Source organism: Phycodurus eques, chromosome 1 (genome assembly GCF_024500275.1).
Source record: "Phycodurus eques isolate BA_2022a chromosome 1, UOR_Pequ_1.1, whole genome shotgun sequence".
NCBI lineage: Eukaryota > Metazoa > Chordata > Actinopteri > Syngnathiformes > Syngnathidae > Phycodurus > Phycodurus eques.
The window spans coordinates 44,214,502-44,240,133 of NC_084525.1; the positions used below are offsets into that span (position 1 = coordinate 44,214,502).

The 25,632-nt window shown below is 45.7% G+C and overlaps 1 protein-coding gene across 5 annotated transcripts in view; it reads left to right on the forward strand.

Annotated features, from left to right (window-relative positions):
* The window catches only part of plxnb3 (plexin B3), a 158,079-nt gene that overhangs the window by 90,488 nt on the left and 41,959 nt on the right, over positions 1 to 25,632 (forward strand). For all 5 annotated transcript variants that reach the window (XR_009769665.1, XM_061693791.1, XM_061693800.1 and 2 more), the window contains exons 4-17: positions 4,374 to 4,553; positions 5,109 to 5,237; positions 5,318 to 5,418; positions 5,720 to 5,852; positions 5,930 to 6,089; positions 6,210 to 6,318; positions 11,234 to 11,342; positions 11,650 to 11,766; positions 12,116 to 12,229; positions 12,290 to 12,380; positions 23,227 to 23,396; positions 23,478 to 23,629; positions 23,768 to 23,873; positions 23,962 to 24,098. Coding sequence is in view for 4 of the 5 variants with exons in the window: in XM_061693791.1 (XP_061549775.1) it covers positions 4,374 to 4,553; positions 5,109 to 5,237; positions 5,318 to 5,418; positions 5,720 to 5,852; positions 5,930 to 6,089; positions 6,210 to 6,318; positions 11,234 to 11,342; positions 11,650 to 11,766; positions 12,116 to 12,229; positions 12,290 to 12,380; positions 23,227 to 23,396; positions 23,478 to 23,629; positions 23,768 to 23,873; positions 23,962 to 24,098 (1,808 nt within the window). In the remaining variant the exon portion in view is untranslated. The remainder of the gene's footprint in view (positions 1 to 4,373; positions 4,554 to 5,108; positions 5,238 to 5,317; positions 5,419 to 5,719; positions 5,853 to 5,929; positions 6,090 to 6,209; positions 6,319 to 11,233; positions 11,343 to 11,649; positions 11,767 to 12,115; positions 12,230 to 12,289; positions 12,381 to 23,226; positions 23,397 to 23,477; positions 23,630 to 23,767; positions 23,874 to 23,961; positions 24,099 to 25,632) is intronic.

Below are 25,632 nucleotides of genomic sequence, written 5' to 3' on the forward strand. Positions count from 1 at the left end.
TGTGTCATTGCTTCTGGCTTCCACGACCTCGATGACTGAGAATCTACACAGCCATAGAGACATAGAGGCATATATATATATATATATATATAGAGAGAGAGAGAGAGTTGTAAAGGAACTAGATTGCTTATCAAAAACTAAAGATTGAAGCAAAAGTCTACAAAAGGCTCCCAGCTCCTTGATGAATTCAGAATTCAGGTGTGGCAGCAGAATATGGGCTGAGCACATGAACCTCAGGTGGCAGTGAAAATGTTTATTGCCAGGGAACGGGGTTCTGGTTGAGTTGTTAGGTCATGTCAGAAAAGCTTGACTTCGGCCTGGTCGACACATAAAGACAATCCCCCTGTTTCTGTGCCGATGTTGTCCCTTCCCAACCAAGCATGTCAAACGCCAGACAATCTTACATCCATCCATCCATCCATCCATTTTCTGAGCCGCTTATCCTCACTCGGGTCGCGGGCGTGCTGGAGCCTATCCCAGCTATCATCGGGCAGGAGGCGGGCTTACACCCTGAGCTGGTTGCCAGCCAATCGCAGGGCACATACAAACAAACAACCATTTGCACTCACAGTCACACCTACGGGCAATTTAGAGTCTCCAATTAATGCATGTTTTTGGGATGTGGGAGGAAACCGGAGTGCCCGGAGAAAACCCACGCAGGCACGGGGAGAACGTGCAAACTCCACACAGGCGGGGCCGGGGATTGAACCCGGGTCCTCAAAACTGTGAGGCTGACGCTCTAACCGGTCGTCCACCATGCCGCTCAGACAATCTTAAGTCTTCTAAAATTATCCTATAATTATCCAATTATTGCGTATTTATCAACTATTTCGCCCGCGACACTCCGACTTCAACTTCTGCATCGGGCTCTGTCAATCCAATTTAAGCACTAGTGACGTTTAAGTCTAGTTCACCAATCAAACGACACAAGAACATCACATGACCGCACACAACGTCTTCCATTTGGCTTCCCGGACATAGGTATTCACACTAGATAAGCCTGCCCTGCTGTTTGTCATGCGTACGTGGCGGCCATATTGGGAAGGTCGTCATTACCATGACGGCAACGGCGCGCTTCTTTACATTTAGATGAACATAAACAACAGCTTTCTTGTATTGTTGTATTTGTCTGGCACTATCTGCCCAAACGTGGATATTTCAGCTCACTTATAACTTGAGAAAACACAGTGCAGATGTTTTTTTTTTTGTAGGTTTGACTGTGCATAGACACACACAGCAATATCAGAATTTGCACATTCCCATTTTTAATAATTTTTATTTTATTGATGTTCATGCTGTGGTAAAAAAAAATCAGGTTACTCAGTATTTACTCAGTACTTGAGTAATAATGTCACAGTGTACTTTTTAGTCTTACTCCAGTAATTTTTTGGAGGACTCCTTTTTACTCGAGTCACATTATTGTCAAGTAACAGTACTCTTACTTGAGGACAATGTTGGCTACTCTACCCATCCTCTAATGCTACTCTTACGCTTAAGGAACATTTTTGGAACATTTTTGCTCCTCAGATCAGCAGGTGTGGTATTTTTTGCTCTTGTCTTTTGTATTTTTGCGTTGAGGTGCTGCGGGTCGTGGCCCTGGTTGTAGTCCCAGCGGACCCGCGCAGCACACGTAACATTGACGAAAAGCGTTGATCCGCTAGTACAAATTGTATTAATTATGAAACGTGGCTACAATTATCTAATTAGTTTCTGGTTGTTAATGTTAAATGTATTAAGCGACGGAGCAATGTTAAGGATTATGTCACAACACAGAATGAACTAACTTCAAATTCAGAAATGGCCAATAAAAACAGAAAAAGTTTGTACTTAATATTTTCCTGGAGGATGTATTTAGGATTAGCCTTTGAAGTTGGTAATAGTGAAAAATTAAGTGAAAAAGACAATGATTTTAGTCAATTTGTTTCCAGAATGAGAGTGGCACAGATTGAAGCAGGCATCAGGTGCAGGTGGAGATTGGCCTGGCTCAACTTGGAGGCCAAAACGAAAAAGCAAAGGAATTCGGCCAATTTAATTACAATTTTAAATTTGTACATCAACATGTACATGAGCGCTGTAAATAATTGTTTTTCTGTGTGAAGAAAAAAGTTGTTGGTTTTTTTTGCCTTATTGTACCCTTCAGAGTCTTCCAGATTGCTTAATTTATCCATCCATCCATCCATTTTCTGAGCCGCTTCTCCTCACTAGGGTCGCGGGCGTGCTGGAGCCTATCCCAGCTGTCATCGGGCAGGAGGCGGGGTACACCCTGAACTGGTTGCCAGCCAATCGCAGGGCAGATACAAACAAACAACCATTCGCACTCACATTCACACCTACGGGCAATTTAGAGTCTCCAATTCATGCATGTTTTTGGGATGTGGGAAGAAACCAGAGTGCCCGGAGAAAACCCACGCAGGCGAGGGGAGAACATGCAAACTCCACACAGAAATTGAACCCGGGTCCTCAGAACTGTGAGGCTGACGCTCTAACCAGTCGTCCACCGTGCCGCCTGCTTAATTTATGTTAAAATGAAAACAATTCTCTAAGGGGGCTCGGGGGATCACGATAACGGTTTATTGCTCTTTAAATCAGGACAGAAAGGGGAGAAAGACAACAGCTCCTCATTGAAGCAGGGTCTTCTTCCATAATAACCAGTGTTACCACAGGTACCTTGAAAAAGTAACTTAGTTACTTAACTGATTACTTGATTTCAAAAGTAACAAAGTTGGAAAAAAGTAACTTTTTAATTACGTTCAGCAGCTGTCAAGTGGCAGGAATATCACTTATTCACAGTAAAAAAAAAAAAATAATAAATAAAAAAAGCATTAGCTTAACCGTACCCATTACTTGGTAATGTACGCCACACAAGTTACAGAATGATGTCATCAACATGAACAAATAAATATGTGTAGTTGAAGCCACATTAAATGAGCAACTTAGAGCAGACTTGACATGTCAAATAGCCACCTAAATATAAACAAGCACACCATTCTCAGTACACTTCTTTAGACTATTAACTGACAGACAGACAGACAGACAGACAGACAGACTTAGTATTGTCCTCTTTAGAGATACTCGAAGTAGTGACTGTATTTCCAGTTTAAGCATGCCAATCCCTCGTCAGAGTCGTCAGCGTCCATTGCGTTTGCGCCGCTTGCTGCTTGGGTACATGTGAGTTGACTATGTGCGGAAAACGTGCAACGCGTCACGTGACTTCCATCGCCCCCAGACTGCTCCGTTTATAAATATTTCGCCTTTTTTCGATATTGTAGTATTTAGTATTTAGTTATGGATAGTTAAGAATATGTGTTTCGTCTGTTTTATTAGTCATTACTAAAACAAAGGCTGAAAATTGATCTACACTTATGACATGCACCGTGACTGAATCAAGTGTCTTGGTTATTCACTTGCCTCATCTTCTCAAGCACTTTAGTTTGTTAATGATAAATATCTGTTGTCTAAGCAAAAATAGCATATTCTAATAACAAAAGACTATTAAACTCTGGTTCTCGTGAACAAAAAAAGTAACTATTGGGAGATAAATCATAGTAACTGTAATCTAATATATATCGTAACGTGTGAGATTACATTTTTTGAGTAACCTGTTACCGGCATCACTGATAATAACAAAGTGAAATTCTGAATTAGGTGTTTTGTCTTTAGTTTATTTATTGGTTGACTATGGGACAACAGACCAATCCATGGTAACTTGTCTTTTTCTGTTCAGAAAAAAAATTGAAAGTGGGAAGTTTTAAAATTGTAATTTTAAAAGGTTAATTGCTCTGTTGGCCTATTTTCTGCACCTTTCCTTTCATCCTTTTTATCATTGTTTTAATTGCCTCATTCAGACTATCACCGGTGAGCGCTTTCTCATTTTTTGGTCCGTCTAAAGAAGAGCAAAAAAACAACAAAAACAAAGACACAGTTCCTACATATTACATGACGCACAGTCAATGTAGGTTGCACAATACGAGAAGCACATCACATCATCTATAACAAGTACTTCCTAACACTATCTTTAGCAGTTTCCTTTTCTTCTGAGCCATTGTGATTGTTTAGCACTTTGTTTATTTGTTCAGAAAACATTCAGAGCGACGATAACGCACCAAGTTCCGTGTTCATTCATAAACAATCCCAGTGGCTGCTGGTCGCATTTGCCATTGGCGGAATGTGCATAAGCCGAACTTCGCTCGAGTGAACTATCGCCTACCAAACATGTGGGCTGCATAATTGATGAAGATAAAATTACAGTTTATCATTTGATCAGATCCATCATTACTTTCTGCATCTATTATATTTTTCTCAGTGGTGAGTCATGTGTCTGACGATGATGATGTAGGATAGAGCTGCATTTAAGCCCGTGTCTGCTCTGGCAGGTGTCCGTCTCGCAGTATCCCTGCGGGTGGGAGCACACGCCGAGCCCCATCGGCAGTGTCGAGCCACTGCCGGCCACGCCCACTTTCACTGCCACTACCCAGCTGACAGCTGTCGCCACGGCAACAGAGGCCGGCCACACAGTGGCGTTTGTGGGGGACCGCGTGGGACGACTGCACAAGGTGACACCCCTTGGCTAATGTTAGCACAGGCTAGCTTGTTTGTTTAGAAGACAGTGATATCATACTAATATATCGTTTATAGCAGGGGTGGACAAACTCTCGTGGTCAAGGGCCTTTTTGACTTTTAAATCAGATAGGTGGGCCTGGTCATTTGTAGATGAGGTCAAAAAAAAAAATAATGTGTATGTGAAATACATAATATTTATTTTTAATAATGATTTGTTAAATTATTATTTATTAACTTAACCGGTTTGAAAATATGTCTTGAAGATGTAAATTTGTTTTAATTTATTATTAGTTACAATACATTAACCAATTATTTAATTAGATTAATTAATCTGAATTATAAAATTTTTATTTTAGTTAGTTAGTTTTTTCATTTTAGTTAACAACAGTTAAATTAGTGCAACAAATATTGCAGGACTCTTGATAAAATAATTGCTAGGTGGACCAAATTAAAGAATGGCACAAACTGCATGTGGCCATCAGGCCTCGTTTTTAATGATCTGTAATAATGTTCATATGTCCAGTGGTCACATTGATGCATGTGCGCAGGTGCTGGTTCGGTCTGACGGATCTGGCGAAGTGTACGGGAGCGTGGCAGTGGACAGCGGAAGTGCGGTCAACGCTGACCTCCTACTTGACACCAAACAGCAGAAGCTTTTCATTCTGACCAATAGCAGGGTCGGTTGGACGCATCAGTCTGCCAAGGACGCCTTGTTGTTCTCATGTCTTCATCCGAAACTAACAGACATGTCTCTCAGGTGTCTAAAGTTGCCATGTCGTCATGTGAGCGGAATGCCGACTGCCAGTCCTGTCTGGCCACAAGGGACCTGTATTGTGGCTGGTGTGTCCTGGAGGGAAGGTAAGGATTCCCCCCATTTAGCTCATTCTCATTTGAATAATTTACTCCAGAGTCCAAACTGTGGCGGTCAGAAAACCTTTTTTGACTGTATGGTGGCTGGAACTTTGGGGCATATTTTTCATGAAAAAGTTGGTCAAGCTCCAAATTGTACACCTTTTGAGGTGTTCTACTTTGAAGGTACCAGTCTGCCTGTTCCTGTTATCACTTCATTAAGTAGTACTATGGAGTGGAGAAAGAATTGCAACCTCTTATGGTGACCACTGGAACTACAGCTCAAATATCTAACATTTGTTTGGTGCAGATGCTCACGCAAACATGAGTGTCAGCGCCACCTTCATGCGAATCACTGGATCTGGAGCTTTGACTCGTCCAATCAGTGTGTGTCAGTGCAGAGCGTGCAGCCAGCCAATCAGAGCAAAGATGAGCAGACTCAGGTAGCTTGGACTAGGAAAAAGGTGATTCATTAGTTTGGTCTGCCAAGTCAGATGATAATCCTGTTCTGGTTTCCAAGGTAACGCTGTCGCTGCTCCAGCTTCCAGTCCTGACTGTGACTGAGTCACTTTCCTGCGTCTTTCATCATCTTCCTCCTCAGACGGCCTTCATCAACGGAACCAGCATCAGCTGTCAATCCCCTGAGCCAGCGCTGCTCCCCCTTCTGCCCACAGGAAGCGGTGAGTAAACAAAGTTCTCAAAGAAGTCATCTACGGGTTACCTTCTGCAAGCTGTGTTATGTCAACTTGCTCACTGCAGCTATATGACATATTCTTCATCTTTTGTTGTTGTTGATGTAGATCACGTGATTGTGCCTGTATCGCTGACATTTGGCGATGTGACCATTAGCACGGCTAATATAACCTTCTATGACTGTGGAGCTGTCAGCCGACTCAACCAGACCTCCCAGTAAGACAACACTCTGTAACGTTGTAAAACATTGTAAAACATTATCACACTACGACCCACTCTGACTTATTGTTACACGTTGTAACCCGGTTCGACACACTCTTAACACATTCTTATACAATGTAACAAACTGCAACAAAGTCTAATATATTGTTACATTGTTACAGTATCATTGTAACACATTGTTCCACGACAAGGCATTGTTAAGAATGGTACAACACTATAACACTAGCCGGGTTCACATGCAGACTTTTTTTTCATTCCAATTGAAATAATTATCATTTAAGATCTCAGTTGAACTTTTTACATGTGCCGTGATCTATTGTGATATGGTATTTACATACATGGGCCACTACCTTTAATCAGGACAGCCGTCTTACAGATGTGTGACATGCGCAGATCTGTGTAACCATCCCATGATTTATGGTAAATGATAAATGGCGGTTAGTGGTTTGTGCTCATAATGTCAGCACACTTTAAAAATATAGAAAAAAATCATGGACAATGTAGACATGTTTTTTTGGGAATGTTGGTTAAATAGTGATGAAAAGTTAATGTGTGTTATATGTAATGTTAATATGTGTAGATGTCATTTTAACATGATTGATTATAATGTTTTAGTTTTTATTTTAACTTTAATTTCCTAATCATAACAACAACATATTCCATTGCTACACAATGCGCTGCTTATTAAAACAATTGTTTTATAATAAGACATGAAATCCATATTTAACACAGTTGAGGTTGGCATGTTGATGTGGTCCTCGACAGCCGTTTTGAGCTTTTCACATGGCCCCTTCGGAAAATTGATTGCTCAAACTGACTTTTAGTACAGGACCGTGCAATCAGCTGATTTGGTGCAGATCTCTAGGGCAGTGGACCCCAATCTTTTTTGCACATTGGACCGTTTTCACGTAAAGACATATTTTGACGGACCGTCATAGCCACTGCGCACCGAGACCGAGCCCATGAAGCCTGCTGCCTCGTCGGCGGCCCCTGTGCGCGTGTTAGTCTTGTTTTGTTCGTGAACGTTTCGTTCAGAAGAACGAATCTTTTTAGTGAACTGAACTGAATCAGTTTATGAAATGATTCGTTCTTTTAGCTTGGCTGCCGTGAGGCGAGCGACTTGGCTGGGAGCGGAAACGGAACTGTTGAAGCGTTCTGTCACCCACTTCTGAATCTTCGGCGTATGCCCAATGAGCAGCCAGCTTGCAGGCGGAGGCGGGACTTCATTTAACGTACTGCCATGTGATTTGCGATTCGCCAGTGTTGTCACTCACTTCAGTGAATGACCAATGAGCAGCCAGTGTCAGGCAGCACCTTGCAGGCGGGGGAGGGACTTAGGTCAACTGAGTGATTCGTTCAGTGAACTGGTGTACTGAGGGACTGAAGAACAGATGAGTGATTCGTTCGTTGAACTTCGTTTTTTATCCGCTAAGGAGTGATGTACTAGTATGATGAGTGATTTGTTTGCGCAAGGAACGACGTACTACGCAGTGAACATACTCATGAGTGATTTTAACCGCAAGTCCTGACGTCGACGTGGGGATAGCTTGCATTAGCAGCTTTAAGCTAATTTTTGAGTGAGTCAAGCACATGACAACAAGCACACATCCATCCATCCAGGAGTGTTGGAGCCCATCCCAGCTATCATCGGGCAGGAGGCGGGGTACAGCCTGAACTGGTTGCCAGCCAATCGCAGGGGACATGCAAACAAACAACCATCCACACTCACATTCACACCCACGGGCAATTTAGAGTCGTCAAATAACCTACCATGCATATTTTTGGGATGTGGGAGGAAACCGGAGTGCCTGGAGAAAACCCACGCAGGCACGGGGAGAACATGCAAACTCCACACAGGCGGGGCCGGGATTTGAACCCCGGTCCTCAGAACTGTGAGGCAGACGCTCTAACCAGTCGTCCACCGTGCCGCCACAAGCACGCATATTTAAAATAAATGTAAATTAATAATAAATGTATACCCGTACACATACATATCATTCCCTCTGTGTCTCTAATGCGATTATAAAAGCTTTTTATTTCATAATAATAATCATACATGAAACAAATATACCGTTTCTGCAGACACTCAAAGGCGCTTTCCGCTAATCAGATGACAATAACAGTAAGGTGAGTGAGCAGAAAGCCCGGCTGGTGGGTGCTGGTGTCAGCGACGCTGTCCACCGCGGTGGAATGCAGAAAAGTCACGCTGTCCGGCTAGAGCTTAGCTGGACGTCAGGGGACGCGGAAGGATGGTCGGTAACTGAGCTCGCTGCTCACATGTTCATGCCTCACAATCGAAGCTGGATGTTCGAGAGCCTCCTGAGAGAGAGATAAGTAGGTAATAATTTAGCCGAAGTTTTAAAAAAAAAAAATTAAAATAATCTCCCCGCCTAGTTTACAATACATGACAACAACAACGTATTGTCCTTCAGTGAACATGTTGAGTAAATGTGAACCTCAGGGATGGATCATTATCTGAATGAGCAAGCACTTGAATGATTTTGTGAAAAAGAACTGAACGATTCGGTGAACGAATCTTTTGAACAAATATTTTTAATTAACTGATTCGAATGATTCAGTACACTCAAAAGAACTGCTGTGCCCATCACTATCAGCCACTGTTCCCACCCCAAGAGAGTCACCATTTTTCGGACGCATGCTGAGCTTAACTGAATTATGAAAGGAACTAATCACTTCGTGAAGTGATTCCAATTAAGGGGGTCTGAATACTTTCCGTACCCACTGTAAACTTGCATACGGTAACATACTTTTACATACCGTCACACACCATGTAACAGTACTCAGTATACCACATTGTTACACTCGGTAACTTCATTTTATAAATTTGTTATCAATCTTAACACCCTATGTCTTGCATACAGCAACAAACTGTTTCATAGTGTTACACATGGAGACACATCATGACCCAAGATAGGGTACCTTAAACAACACATACTGTACGCCGAATGGCCGTGTAGTGAATGCGTATAGCTGAGGACTCCTGTTCTCGTTATATAAACCCAAATATGCACTAATCTGTACTTTTAGTAGACCACAATGTTGGATTTATGTGTCTGGAACATGCTTGAGGCAGGCGATTCAGGCTCCCGAGTGTTCGGCAGGCCCGGTCCGCAGCGGGAATAGGTGGATTCGACGGAATGGAGGAAGGAAAAAAGGAGGAAAAGCACGAGGCCAACGAGTTCCCAGGCAGGAGGTCTCTCGGGTGTCTCTGTTTGCCAGACGAGTTCCCTCGGACTGAGCTCGGGCCCCCAAGAAGGGTGGCTCGGAGCGCTTGCAGGAGGCTCTGCAGCCGGGGATCATCCGATGTGTCCTTGCCACCTCGTGTGAGGTGGGCGTCCTGCCTGGCCCGATCGTCAGCAAGTTGGTCGGGGTGAGACCAAAGGAAAACTTCTCCCCCAAAACTCCCAAAAGCTTCTCAACTGGTCCCAGCTCTGGCCCCTTTTATGGCCGGAGCGGGACAAAAAGGGGGTGTGGGGGTTCACCTTCACCCCTCCTTTTCTACCACTTTTGCGAACACAAGAGGGGCTGGACTGCCTTTGGGCGTCATTTTCCATTTTTAGGATTATTTTGTGGAATAAAATATTAATTATTGGATTTAAGATAACGAGACATTTTCTCATCTTGCATTGTTCCACGGTCATCCTCTTTCATACCTTTAATGAATATTTCAAACGTTATGTGGTGTGGGGTGGAACATTTCATCTGGTGTAGTTAACAACATATTCGACGTTAGACATTCAAGTTTGCAGCAGTATAGTCACTAGTGGCGTTCATGTAAAGTTCGTAAAATATTAACTCCCAGTCGAGTCACAGACTGTCTTATGAACCCATGTCTGTAGTGGTGTTCCGTCACCTGTGGGTGTCGCTGTTGCCTGTTCCAAATCCCTAGTGGTGATACTCAACAGAGTGGAGGCGCCTTTGTTGGTATGCTCCTTTGACTGGCGGGGAGTTATTTAACTTAGCGTCCGGGGGCGAACTCTGCATCCTTGGGTCTCAGCTTTGAAGCACCAGGCAGCCGTGATTCACTTAGCGTCGGCATGGAAAAGCAAATGTCTGTGTCTTGTTTTTGATGGTTTATGACATTGATTCAATTAGAGTCTGCGTGTGACGTTGCGTCTCACTAGCCGTTATCGTCTACCTCGGCGGGGAGCGGCGGTAGTGCGAGGCTGGGGTGCCGGGTGGCATCTTTTGCGTGGCATGTCCGCTACAACATATAGACATAAAACATCCATTCATACATGGTATTTGTTGTATGAAGTGATTATAGACGAAAGAGGCGTTCTGGAGTTTCCCTTCACCGGGTGATCATAGATGTTGTGATCACAGCACAGTGACACATTAAACACTGTAACACATTGTTACACACTGTAACATGCTTCCATAATACTGTACATTGTTAGGAATAGACTTGTATATTGTTACACCTTGTTACATACCATTACCTGTACATACAGTGACACAATGTAACATACTTTCAGAATGAGAATCAGAATCATCTTTATTTGCCAAGTATGTCAAAAACAAACAAGGAATGTGTCTCTGGTAGTTGGAGCCACTCTAGTATGACAACAGACATTCAATTGACAGAGAACATTTTTGAGACATAAAGACATTAAAAAAACACAGTCACTGAGCAATATAAGGTTACCAGTAATTGAGACTTTAACATACTTTCATGACATTTTTATGAATGGCAACACGCTATGAAGCCTGTCATACGGTACTGTTGCATTTATTACACACAACAACATAATGCAGCATACTGTTACACAAGCTAATTTATCACACAGATACACACAGTATCACACTACAACTCATAGGTGGATTTGTTTACAGTACTGTAATTAGCAGTGAAGCTGAGGAGGATGATAAAGATGTTATGTTTCAGGTGTCTGGCGTGTGTCGTCAGTGTGTGGAAGTGTAACTGGTGTCCTCTGGACCAGCAATGTACGCACCACGACCAGTGTCCTAATGAACACACAACCCTCACCCAGAAAGTGAGTCTGTCTACCTCTCCGTCTCCCCACCTTGCTACACATCTATCAACTTCTCTGTCTGAGTTAGTTTATTTATCTATCAGCACGTCTGCCTGTCTACCGATCTAGCTACCAGTCTATCTGTCTTTCTAGCAGTCTGTCTGTCTACCTGGACATCTGTTTCTCTGTCTATCTATCTTTCTGCCTGTCTGTCTGAGTCAGTCTATTTGTCTAACTGTATATCAGTCTGTATATCAAGCTTTCTGGGTCACTTTATTTGTCTGACCACTTGTCTGTCTCTGAGCCTGTGTTTACTGTCTGTCCTCAGGACTCTACTGGTCCAGGTCAGTGTCCTCAGGTGTTTGGCCTTCAGAGTTCTGCCTTGGTTCCGGTGGGCCTGACAAGTACTGTTGTTCTGAAGGCCCACAACTTAGACATCTTCAAGGTGAGAAAAAGCAACGCTGAGGATGCCACCCGAGACATCCTTCACATGAGCACCAGAGCACAACACCCCACTCAACTCAATCTATGAGTTGAGATTACTCAGTAAGGTTTATTTTTCTGCTAAGAATAGGAGCCCAATCGACGTTATGTGATTCATTGCTGCCACATTAGAATCATAAAGCCAATAAAGCTAACTGTATCAGACATGTGCATTTGAGTAACTGCATTACCCTGACCCAAAAAAATCAAAAGAAATCTACGATGCACTGAATTGGCAATCAGTGAACCACAATATAGCGAGGTATTATTGTACAATTAAATTGTGTGTGTGTGTGTGTGTGTGTGTGTAGGACAAGGCGCCTTATGTGTGTGTGGTGGAGATCGAGGGGGTCCTAGTCAACCTGACAGCCATTGCCCAAAAAGCTCCCAACGACACATACTCTTTCACCTGCAGCCCCCACCAGGTAATGCTTATGCACAAACACGGTCGTCACAGTGACTCTAACCTGCCTGTCTCCCTGTAGTTTCAATATGCCGTGAGTCGGCTTGTTTATTCTGCACCGGTCTTTCTGAAGAGAGGAGCGAGACGCATCGATGCTTTACCTGGTCTTCAACGTAAGTACTTCAAGTGTGCATGTTGGGGAATATTATGTGTACATGCTTGGTTACACACTGTAACATTTGTATGACATTGTTATGAATTGTAACACACTATGACATTAACTTGTATATGGTAAAACAGTGTTATATACCGTTACGCATAGCGATTAAAACATATCATTACACAATAGGGTGCCACAACAAACATAGGTATACACTGTAACGCAATGTAACACACTGTTACACACTGTAACCTACTTTCATGAGACTTTTTATTTAATGGTAACACACTGCAGCATAGACATCCATACAGAAACACACTATTACATACCGTTAGTTACACACAGTGACACAATATAACCTATTGTTACACACAATAACACATTGTTACACACTGTAACATACTTTTATTAGACATTGTTATGAATCGTCACACATTATGACGGAGAATTGCATATGGTTACGATTTGATACCGTGACACACGGGGAAACAATACAATCAAGGGAAATTCAATGTATACTTAGCTTTATATTTTGTGTTGCAAAAGTGAAAGAGACGCGCAAAAGGTGCTGTACCACTACAGCTGGAGCGGTGCGGGCACACTTCGTTTTTGGGCATGTGACATTAGGGTCTCTCCATAAAGTCACATCTTCTAACCAGTTACAGTATTTTAACCTTTATACCACCTTTCCTTAACCTTTGTAGAATTAATCATATGGTCAAAAAGTGATACAAAGGTGCTTCCTTTCGAACATGAAAGGACAGTTTATTGGAGAAACATATCACACTGCCGTGACTATGTCGTCTTTCCATTTTTTTCCCCCCAACATAACTTCATCCAGGCATTGAACTCCATGCTTTAGGCACTGACACCAAGGTATAGAAACAGCACATATCGATAAGACGGTACTGTTTAGAATTAATTCAGGGGGTTTTCATGAATGAACAGTAGTCCAGGTCCACCCTGAACTGGTCACCAGCCAATCGCAAGGCACATATAGACTCACATTCACGCCTACGGGGAATTTAGAGTCTTCAATCAACCTGGGGGGGGCTCACTCTTTCTCGATGTGCCAGCTCAGCAATTCCGTACACCAGTTCTACTTCCCATTTTATTCCTACTTCTACTTTGTGCTCCCCATTCAAATTTCCACTTCTATAGAAAATTATAACTATTTTCATTCCATCTCACGCAAGATTGACACCTGTTTTGCGCCTACTTCATTCCTTCATTTTCACTTCTATTACTTATTATAGAAATTCCCCATTTGTTTCTGTTTGTGTTACTATTTCTAATTTTAATTCCTACAGTACTTTAATAGAAAGTGTCAGAATCCTCTTTATTTGCCAAGTATGTCAAAAACACAAGGAATTTGTAGTTGGAGCTGCTCTAGTACGACAATAGATAGCAATTTTGACAATAAATACATTTGAGACATATAAACACACTCCGGAGAGTCACTTAGCCTCTAGCAATTTAACGGTAAGAAGGAAGAAGCTGTTGGAATGTCTGCTGGTTTTAGTTTACATTGATCGATAGTGCCTACCTGAGGGAAAGAGCAGGAAGAGGTGGTGATGAGGATTTTGAGGGTCCAAGAGGATTTTGCATGCTCTTGTCTGATAATGGTTGCCAGTCAGGGACCTGGTAACCATAGTAATAGGGTGGGTGGTGGGTTTTCACATTTCTCTTGGCTTGACTCCTGAAGCCTGCGCCTCACCCTCCGGTTGTTGGGCCACTGAGGGGTGGGGGTCGCCCCCCCCCCCTTTTGGGCCCCACATTTCTCTACCCTCTCATGGCGCCCTCACCCGTCCTTGCTCACGACGGGCGCTTAACATGGGCTCGCTTTGGCGGGCTATGACCGTTTTTGGGTGGCGGCTGGCTCCTGCGTTGGGACCTGTTGGTGGGTGGGGCCCCCATGCTCTCCGGGGTTGTTGGTGGGGGTGGTGGCGGCAGGGGGGCTCACTGGGTGGGGGTCGGGGGAGGAGGGGGCGGTGGTCCGGTGCCCGTGCCCCTCCCTTTGGGACTGGTCGCTTCGGTCGGGCTGGGGACCCCTCTGGGTTCTGGGGGGGGCAGTGGCGTCCCCCTGGTTGGGTCCCCTGCTGGACGGGCTTGCTGACACAGGGCAGTTGGACAGTGTGAGGGACAGCTGTGGCGAAGGATGTTTCCTGAAGTCCACCATCATCTCAACAGTCTCGTGCGTGTTCAGCTCCAGGTTGTGTTGGTGTCGTCTGCAAACTTCAGGAGTTTGACAGCCGGGTGCGTTGAGGTGCAGTCGTTCGTGTAGAGAGAGAAGAGCAGTGGAGAGAGGACACAACCTTGAGGCGCCCTGTAGCTGGTAGTGCGTGTAGATGAGGTGCAAATTTGAAAAGGACACTGTCACACCCGGTGGCGCGGTGGACGACTGGTTAGAGCGTCAGCCTCACAGTTCTGAGGACCGGGGTTCAATCCCCGGCCCCGCCTGTGTGGAGTTTGCATGTTCTCCCCGTGCCTGCGTGGGTTTTCTCCCGGCACTCCTGTTTCCTCCCACATCCCAAAAACATGCATGAATTGGAGACTCTAAATTGCCCGTCGGTGTGAATGTGAGTGTGAATGGTGGTTTGATTGTATGTGCCCTGCGATTGGCTGGCAACCAGTTCAGGGTGCACCCCGCCTCCTGTCCGATGATAGCTGGGATAGGCTCCAGCATGCCCGCGACCCTGGTGAGGAGAAGCGGCTCGGAAAATGGATGGATGGATGGACTGTCACACCCCATGCCCACCCAGCCACACCACCGACCACCATCACACCTCTGACTCCTCCTCCTGTATTGACCATCCACAAACAGGATGATGTCTTAATGTGGGAAAAATGTGGGTATTTCATTGTGGAAAAGTGTAGTATTTGGGTAATGTGGGAATGTGGAAGATATTTTGTTGTTTGAATGGGATTAATCTGTCAAGAAATGTGGAAGAAGGAGGAAATGATGTAGAATTTGTCTTAATGTGGGGAAAATGTGGGTATTTTAAAGTGGGAAAATGTCAAATGTGGGTGAAAACTGGAAATTGTGCCATGTGCAGAATTTTTGGGTAATTTGGGAATGTTGGAAATATTTTGTTGTTGGAATGGATTGAATCAGTAAAAAAATTTTGAAGGAGGAAGGAATAATGTAGAATCTGTCTCAAATGTGGGGAAAATGTGGGTATTTGAATGTGGAAAATTGTGGAATTTTGGTAATGTGGAAACTATTTTTTGCTGGAATAGTTTGAATCGGTAAAGAAATGTCAAACGAGGGAAAATGTAGAATTTGTCTTAATGTGGGAAAAAGTTGGGTATTTTAAAGTGGGAAAATGTGAAATGTGGGGGGAAACTGTGGAATTTGGGTAGTGTGGGAATGTGGGGAATGTGGAAAATATTTTGTTGTTGGAAAAGTTTGAATTGGTCAAGAAATGAAATGAATAAGGCAGAAAATGGCAGAATATGTGAAAAGGTGGGTATTTTAACATGTGAACGTGTGAAATGTGTGTGAAAAATGTCACGATCGGCAATGTCGTAAGAGCAGATCTCAAAAAATAGACTCCAGGTCAGAGGTCCAAACAACTTTACTTAAATGGCAGAGCATGTGATGGCGAGACATACGAAACTAAAGGAATTCACCACCAGAGAGAATCAAAAACAGATAACGCAGGGAGACACGACAAACGGTCCGTGTGGTATAATCGTATTGAGCCTAAATTTGGACAGCGGTCAGAACGGCGGCAAAAACGAGTTAATATTCCGACGCCCACACACTGTCACGGTGGCCCCTAAAAAGGCTGATGATTACAATGCATGACAGGTGCGTCACCGATGTCCACGCCCACCCAGACACTGCAACACAAAGAAAAACAACTTGAAACACAGGGCCATGACAGTATCCCCCCCTCAAAGGACGCCTCCTGGCGGACCACCAGGCTTCTGCGGGTGGAGAGAGTGGAAGGCCCGGAGAAGGGACGGATCTAGAATCCAAGAGCGGGGAACCCAGGAACGCTCCTCAGGGCCGTAACCCTCACAGTCGACCAAATACTGCACACCCCTGCCCCTTCTTCTGGAATCCAATAGTTCCCCCACAGTGTACACTGGCTCACCATCAACCATCCGCGGAGGAGGAGGAGGAAGCACCGCTGGAGGACACAGGGGGCTGGAGGAAACCGGCTTGAGCAAGGAGACATGGAATACCGGGTGAACTTTCATGGTGGGAGGGAGCCGAAGTTTAACTGCCACCGGGTTGACAACAGAGTCAATTTCGAAAGGACCAATATACCGAGGACCCAGTTTTTTAGAACCCCCAGCCAAATGCAAATCTCGTGTGGACAACCAGACCTTCTCACCAGGACGGTAGGGAGGAGCTGAGATCCGATGACGATCAGCTAACTGCCTGTTGCGATCCTCAGTACGGGACAAGGCCGCCCTTGCATCCCGCCACACCCGATGAGCCCTTCGGAGATGGACCTGTACAGACGGGACGACCACCTCCCTCTCCTGAGAAGGGAACGGCGGCGGCTGGTAACCGTATGCAGTCATGAAAGGCGACCGTCCAGTAGCAGAGCAAACGAGGGTGTTATGCGCATATTCCACCCAAGGCAGGTGAGAAGACCACGAGGAAGGGTGCTGATGGCAAACACAGCGAAGAGCAGCCTCCACATCTTGATTCGCCCGCTCAGTCTGGCCGTTGGTCTGTGGGTGGAAACCGGATGAACGACTGGAGGACGCCCCCAGCGCTTTGCAAAACAACCTCCAGACCCGAGAGACGAACTGCGGCCCCCTGTCAGACACCAGATCAGCAGGAATACCATGAACTCGGAAGACATGGTTGACAAGGAGATTAGCAGTCTCAAAGGAGGATGGCAGCTTCGGCAGAGCAACGAAATGGGCCATCTTGGAAAATCTGTCGACAACACTCAGGATGACTGAGTTCCCTCCAGACAGCGGAAGGCCCGTGATGAAGTCCAAGGCGACGTGGGACCAGGGGCGGGAAGGAATGGGCAGTGGACGAAGAAGACCAGCTGGAGGACGATGGGACATCTTGCTACGGGCACACACTGAGCATGCCGAAACATATTCTTTAACGTCCCTGCGTAGTCCCTGCCACCAGAACCGTTGGGAAATGAGGAAAAGTGTCCGACTGACCCCAGGATGGCAAGCGACTCTCGAAGTGTGTCCCCGCTTCAACACCTCTGGACGTAAAACGACCGGAACAAACAATTTGCCATCAGGAACACCTCCCGGGGCCTGGACGTCCCTCCCCGCCTCCTCCACCTTCTTCTCATACTCCCACTGAAGTGCTCCCACTACCCGGGTCCCAGGTAGAATGGTCTCCACAACTGGCTGAACAGCAGCCGGGCCATGCAGCCTAGACAAGGCGTCAGGTTTGCCATTCTTCAACCCCGGGCGGTAAGTGATGAAGTCAAAACGGGTAAGGAACAGGGCCCAACGTGCTTGAGTCTTTTAGCAGTCCGGAGGTAAGACAGGTTCTTGTGGTCGGTGAAAACTTGAAAAGGTTCCTTCGTACCCTCCAGCCAATGCCTCCACTCCTGCAGCGCCAGGACAATGGCCAGCAGCTCTCTATTTCCCACATTGTAATTTGCCTCTGCAGGGCTCAGGCGCCTAGAGAAGAAGGCGCAGCGGTGCAGCCTCTGGTCGACCGGGGACCTCTGGGACAGGACCGCCCCCACACCTGAATCAGATGCGTCCACCTCGACAACAAAAGGAATGTCAGGATTAGGATGATGTAACACAGGAGCCTTCACAAACAATTGTTTAATATGATCAAAAGTCACTTCTGCCTTAGGGGTCCATACAAATGGTATTTTATTGGAAGTCAGTCTAGTCAGAGGTCCCACTTTAAGGCTGTAATCCTGTATAAATCGCCTATAAAAATTAGCAAAACCCAAAAACCTCTGCAACTGCTTCCTAGACGTTGAAGTTGGCCAATCAACCACAGCCTGGATCTTGGCTGGATCGGCCCGAAGCTGGCCCTTCTCCACAATGAACCCCAGAAACTGTACCGACTCCACATGGAACTCACACTTCTCAGCCTTGACGTAAAGACGGTTTTCCATCAAGCGCTGCAACACCATGCGGACATGTTGGCGATGTTCACGTAGATCACGGGAAAAGATTAAGATGTCGTCCAAGTACACAAAACAGAATACATTTATCATATCCCGGAGCACATCATTAATAAGACACTGAAACACAGCGGGTGCATTCGTGAGTCCAAAAGGCATGACTAAGTACTCAAAATGACCTAATGGAGTATTGAACCCAGTCTTCCACTCATCTCCCTCCTTCATCCTCACCAGGTAATAGGCATTTCGCAGATCTAATTTTGTGAACACCTTTGCAGACTGCAAAGGTGCAAACGCCGAGTCCAACAGCGGGAGAGGATACTTATTTTTTATCGTGATGTCGTTAAGACCCCGGAAATCGACACAGGGTCGCAGGGTCCCGTCCTTTTTATCGATAAAAAAAAATCCGGCGCCCACTGGCGACGATGAGGACGAATCAACCCAGCAGCTAGCGAAGTGGAAATATAATTCTTTAATGCCTCTTGCTCAGGCTTGGAAATCTGATACAGCCTCGCACATGGTAGTTGAGCCTCGGGAATCAACTCTACGGAACAGTCGTATGGACGATGCGGAGGCAAAGACTGGGCGCGATCCTTACTGATCCTTACTGAACACGAGTTGCAAATCATGGTACTCAGCAGGTACTTTAGCCAAATCGATGTGCTCGTCTTGAGATGGGAAGGATGTGCAGCAGGTTAGGGTGATTAAGGATAGAGATGGAAATATGTTGACTGGTGCCAGCAGTGTGCTTGCTAGATGGAAAGAATACTTCGAGGAGTTGATGAATGAGGAAAATGATAGAGAAGGGAGAGTAGAAGAGGTAAGTGTGGTGGACCAGGAAGTGGCAATGATTAGTAAGGGGGAAGTTAGAAAGGCATTAAAGAGGATGGAAAATGGAAAGGCAGTTGGTCCTGATGACATTCCTGTGGAGGTATGGAAGCATCTAGGAGAGGTGGCTGTGAAGTTTTTGACCAGCTTGTTCAATAGAATTCTAGTGCTTGAGAAGATGCCTGAGGAATGGAGGAAAAGTGTACTGGTGCCCATTTTTAAGAACAAAGGTGATGTGCAGAGCTGTGGCAACTATAGAGGAATAAAGTTGATGAGCCACACAATGAAGTTATGGGAAAGAGTAGTGGAGGCTAGACTCAGGACAGAAGTGAGTATTTGCGAGCAACAGTATGGTTTCATGCCTAGAAAGAGTACCACAGATGCATTATTTGCCTTGAGGATGTTGATGGAAAAGTACAGAGAAGGTCAGAAGGAGCTACATTGTGTCTTTGTAGATCTAGAGAAAGCCTATGACAGAGTACCCAGAGAGGAACTGTGGCACTGCATGCGGAAGTCTGGAGTGGCAGAGAAGTATGTTAGAATAATACAGGACATGTACGAGGGCAGCAGAACAGCGGTGAGGTGTGCTGTAGGTGTGACAGACGAATTTAAGGTGGACGTGGGACTGCATCAGGGATCAGCCCTGAGCCCCTTCCTTTTTGCAGTGGTGATGGATAGGCTGACAGATGAGGTTAGACTGGAATCCCCGTGGAACCTGATGTTTGCAGATGACATTGTGATCTGCAGTGAAAGCAGGGAGCAGCTGGAGGAACAGTTAGAAAGATGGAGGCATGCACTGGAAAGAAGAGGAATGAAGATTAGCCGAAGTAAAACAGAATATATGTGCATGAATGAGAGGGCTGGTGGGGGAAGAATGAGGCTACAGGGAGAAGGGAGGGGAGGACTTTAAATACTTGGGGTCAACCGTCCAGAGCAATGGTGAGTGTGGTCAGGAAGTGAAGAAACGGGTCCAAGCAGGTTGGAACGGGTGGAGGAAGGTGTCAGGTGTGTTATGTGACAGAAGAGTCTCTGCTAGGATGAAGGGCAAAGTTTATAAAACAGTAGTGAGGCCAGCCATGATGTATGGATTAGAGACAGTGGCACTGAAGAGACAACAGGAAGCAGAGCTGGAGGTGGCGGAAATGAAGATGTTGAGGTTCGCTCTTGGAGTGACCAGGTTGGATAAAATTAGAAATGAGCTCATCAGAGGGACAGCCAAGGTTCGATGTTTTGGAGACAAAGTTAGAGAGCGCAGACTTCAATGGTTTGGACACGTCCAGAGGAGAAATAGTGAGTATATTGGAAGAAGGATGATGAGGATGGAGCTGCCAGGCAAGAGAGCTCGAGGTAGACCAAAGAGAAGGTTGATGGATGTCGTGAGGGAAGACATGATGGCAGTTGGTGTTCGAGAGGAGGATGCAGGAGATAGGCTTACATGGAAAAGGATGACGCGCTGTGGCGACCCCTAACGTGACAAGCCGAAAGGAAAAGAAGAAGATGTGCTCGTCTTGAACACGGGGGGTGGTAGTCAACATGGCAGACTGCAGACAATGAGAATGACAAAATAGGCTCCAATTCACAATCTGTAGTTGATCCCAATTAATATCTGGATTATGAAGTTTTAACCACGTTAATCCCAGCACAACTGGAGCAGATTGACAGGGCATAACAAAAAATCGCCGTGATTCGATGTGATTACCAGAGAGCTTTAAACACAGTGGAGCCGTAATGTGTGTTGTAACCGCCAGGAGACGCCCATCCAAATCAAGAACTTTTCTCGGTTTGCTAAGTCTGTACAGTGGACAATTTAGAGTCTCTATCACACAGGAATCCACAAAACACTCATCAGCTCCGGAGTCAATTAACGCGGAAACCTTCACACTGCCGCCAAATCCCGATACTTCGCCCGGCAATTGTAGTCTCTTGTTCGATCCAGTTCTCAATTCACCGGGTACCAAGTCTTCATCAAAATACTCACACGATGAGACGTTCCTTTCGGATGCAGAAGGTGCTGTCACCACCACCTGGCCTCTCTGCTTGGAACGCGTAGCGTCACTTCCCCGTGAAAGTCTCGCCACGCAGGTGGATACTTTGTGTCCTGGTCGGCCGCAGTACAGACACGCCCCCGCTCTCATGCGTCTCCGACGTTCCGTCTCCGCCAGTCGCCCCCCGCCGAGTTGCATCGGCTCCTCCACGCCCAGGGCCGGCTCCCTCGTCGACGCCGAGGTGGATGTGGGAACACAGGCGGCGTCTTCCATGGCGGACGAAGAATGTCCCGGGGAAGCGGACTCAAAAGAATTGCGCCGTTCAGCCGCCGGCTCGGGCTGCCGTTCCCTCAGTCGATTGTCCAGTCTAATGGCTAGTCCGATCAACTCCTCCAAATTAGTGGTCTCGTCCCTGGCCGCCAACTCATCTTTGACGGCAGGACAGAGTCACCGACGAAAAATGCCGCTCAACGCAACATCGTCGAATCCACTCTCTGCTGCCAGGATGCGGAACGAAATTGAGTATTCGGCTACTGACAAGTCCCCCTGGGAATGGTCCAATAACCGGCTACCGGCGTCCTTGCCCTTGAAGGGGTGATCAAAAACTCTCCTCAGTTCAGATTCGAATGCCGGGAAGGAGGAACGTAACCCTGGGTTGGCGCTGCTGACCGCCATCGCCCACGATGCCGCCTGACCCGTAAGTAGACTCATTATAAAAGCCACCTTTGTCTTATCCTGGGCATACGTGACCGGTTGTTGGTCAAATACTAGAGTACATTGAAAAATAAATTGACCGCAGCCGCCGAGCTCCCCAGCATAACAAGGTGGATTTGGGAGACAAGCTTCCCTGGCGGGTGGCGCCGCAACCACTGTGTTGGTGGTGGGTGCTTTTGCCAGAACTGGAGGTAATCCAAGGGCACACACCTGATCAACCCGAGAACTCAGAGTACTGAGATGGGTCGTTAACGCCGTAATTGCCTCCCTGAGCTCGTGTAAAGATGTCTCGTGTCTCCCTACCAAATGTCCCTGACTTGCCAACGCGTGGCGAAAAAAGTCTGGGTTTGTGGGATCCATTTCTGGTCGGAATATTCTGTCACGATCGGCAATGTCGTAAGAGCAGATCTAAAAAAATAGACTCCAGGTCAGAGGTCAAAACAACTTTACTTAAATGGCAGAGCATGTGATGGCGAGACATACGAAACTAAAGGAATTCACCACCAGAGAGAATCAAAAACAGATAACGCAGGGAGACACGACAAACGGTCCGTGTGGTATAATCGTATTGAGCCTAAATTTGGACAGCGGTCAGAACGGCGGCAAAAACTAGTGAATATTCCGACGCCCACACACTGTCACGGTGGCCCCTAAAAAGGCCGATGATTACAATGCATGACAGGTGCGTCACCGATGTCCACGCCCACCCAGACACTGCAACACAAAGAAAAACAACTTGAAACACAGGGCCATGACAAAAAATGTGGAATGGGGAGAATGGGAATGTGTCTTGAAGAAGTTCTGAATGAGCTGAATGTTTTAAATATGGAATGGTAATTATGTGGAACCATTTTGTTGAATGTCTCAATGAGAATGAATGGGACATTTTTGGATGTAAAATGTAGAAATGTAGGTAATATTTTAATGAGAAAAAAACAAGACCAATTCGCGTGAATATTTGGAATATGTTGAAGTTGGAATGGCGTGAATCTGATGAAAAATGTGGAAGTAGTTTACGGCCAAAAAAACGGTGCAATAATTATAATCATCATAATAATCATACGGAATTTTCCAGCATTCACACAATTCAAACATAAATAATTCAAATTCGGTTCCTGCTGGCATATAGTTCAGCCCATACCCAAGTCTGTACAGGTGATCCACTGAGCCACCCCCACCTGCCTCCACCCCCTCCCCAATTCACAAGATAACATGCTGATGTTGATGTGTTTCATGTGCTCTCCAGTACACTTGTACAACTGCTCAGCGGGCCGATCGGATTGCTCGCAGTGCCGTGCTGTGCCGAAGGAGTACGGCTGCGTATGGTGCACAGAAAGCCCTGCCCCCAGCTGCGTTTATAACCAGTCCTGCGCTGGCATTCCTGCAGACAGCTGCCCACCTCCTCAGATCACACAGGTGATTCATCCACCTGTATCGTATGTCTTCATGCTTGTTGCCATGAAAGCAGTAAAACAGACAAAAATTGTTTGTCTGCAGGTGCGCCCCCTGTCTGGCCCTCTGGAGGGCGGAGTCTTGGTGACCATCAGTGGCTCCAACCTGGGTATGAGCTTCCAGGATGTGGTGAGTGGAGTCACAGTGGCAGGTGTGCAGTGTCCTCCCCAACCAGAAGAATACAAAATATCCACCAGGTACATATACACATGCACATAAAAGCACAAACTAGCCAGTCATGTGTGTCAGTCAAGTGTGTGTGTGTGTGTGCACGTATGTATGTGTGTGTGTGTGTGTGTGTGTGTGTGTGTGCGCGTGTGCGTGTGTATATGCAGGGTTGTGTGTAAACTGCAGGCCAGTGAGAAGAAGAGGACTGGGCCTGTCATTGTTACCGTGGGAACAAGCCCACCAGGCAGGTCCAAGAGCAACTTCAGCTATCAGGTGAGAAGTTGGCCTTCCAGAAGGTTCATAAGAAAGGAAACACAGTGGGGACACGGAGTGGGCACTATTTCCTCCTTGTCATCTGCAGGACCCACAGATACTGGATGTGCTTCCCGACAAAGGCCCACTTTCTGGAGGGAGCAGGTTGACAGTAAAAGGACGGCAGCTCCTGACGGGCCAGATATCCCAGATTAGCGTCTTCCTGGGAACCAAGCCCTGCTACATGTGTGTGCTCCTCTTCCTAATCCTAGTCGTACTTTGTGTATTCCTATTTCTACTCCCACTGGTAGCCCTGCTTCCTGTTCATAATTCTGCTCCTAATTCTACTCCTACTTTGAATTTTAATTCATGTTCCTAATTCTTTTCCTACTTCTACTCCCAGTTTTTGTACTACTTCCTGTTTGTGATTGAAATTTATACTTCTACTGTATAAAAAATAACTATTTTTATCCTTAATTCTATTACAACTTTATCAGTGTACTTCACTTCCGATTTTTATTCTCAATTATATTTCTAGTTGATTTATCCATTCTGTTGTATTTATATTCCTACTTCCTATTCCTAATTCTATTTTGACCACTCTTTCTACTTTTACTCCCACCCATACTTCTACTTCCCAATTTCATTCCTACTTCTACTTTGTGTTCCCCATTCAAATTTCTACTTCTATAGAAAATTATAACTAGTTTCATTCCTTTTCACGCAGGTTTGACACCTGTTTTGTCCCAACTTCATTCCTACATTCATTCTCACTTCTATTACTTCTAAGTGAAATTCCCCATTTGTTTGTTTGTGTTACTATTTCTAATTTTAATTCCTACAGTACTTCAATACAAAGAATCAGAATCCTCTTTATTTGCCAAGTATGTCAATAACACAAGGAATTTGTCTCCGGTAGTTGGAGCCGCTCTCGTACAACAACAGACAGTCAATTTTGACAATAAATACTTTTGAGACATAAAAACACACTACGTAGAGTCACTTAGTCTCTAGCAATTTAACGGTAAGAAGGAAGAAGCTATTTGAATGTCTGCTGGTTTTAGTTTACATTGATTGATAGTGCCTACCTGAGGGAAGGAGCAGGAAGAGTTGGTGACCAGGTCGAGGGTCCAAGAGGATTTTGCATGCTCTTGTCTTAGTTCTGGCAGCGTGCAAGTCCTCGAGGGTGGGTAGGGTACCAACGATTTTTCCGGCAGTCCTGATTGTCCGTTGCAGCTGGAGTTTGTCCTTTTTTGTGGCAGCACAAACCAGACTGTGATGGATGAACACAGGACTAATTCGATGATTGCTGTGTAGAAATGCCTCAACAGCTCTTGTGGCAGGCCGTGCTTCCTCAGAGCCGCAGGAAGTACATCCTCTGCTGGGTCTTTATGAGGATGGAGTTGATGTTGGTCTCCCACTTCAGGTCCTGAGAGACTGTAATTCCCAAGGTTTCGACAGTTGACACAGGGCAGTTGGACAGCGTGAGGGGGAACCTGTGGCGTGTGAAGTCCACGATCACCTCTAGAGCCTTGAACGTGTTCAGCTCCAGGTTGTGTGGGCTGCACCAAAGCTCCAGCTGCTCCCCTTCCTGTCGGTACACAGACTTGTCACCGTCTTTGATGAGGCAGATGACTGTTGTGTCGTTTGCAAACTTCAGAGGTTTGACAGCTGGGTGCGTTGAGTTGCAGTCATTCGGGTAGAGAGAGAAGAGCAGCGGAGAGAGGACACATCCTTGGGGCGAAGGTCCGTTGAGTTGCAGTCATTCGGGTAGAGAGAG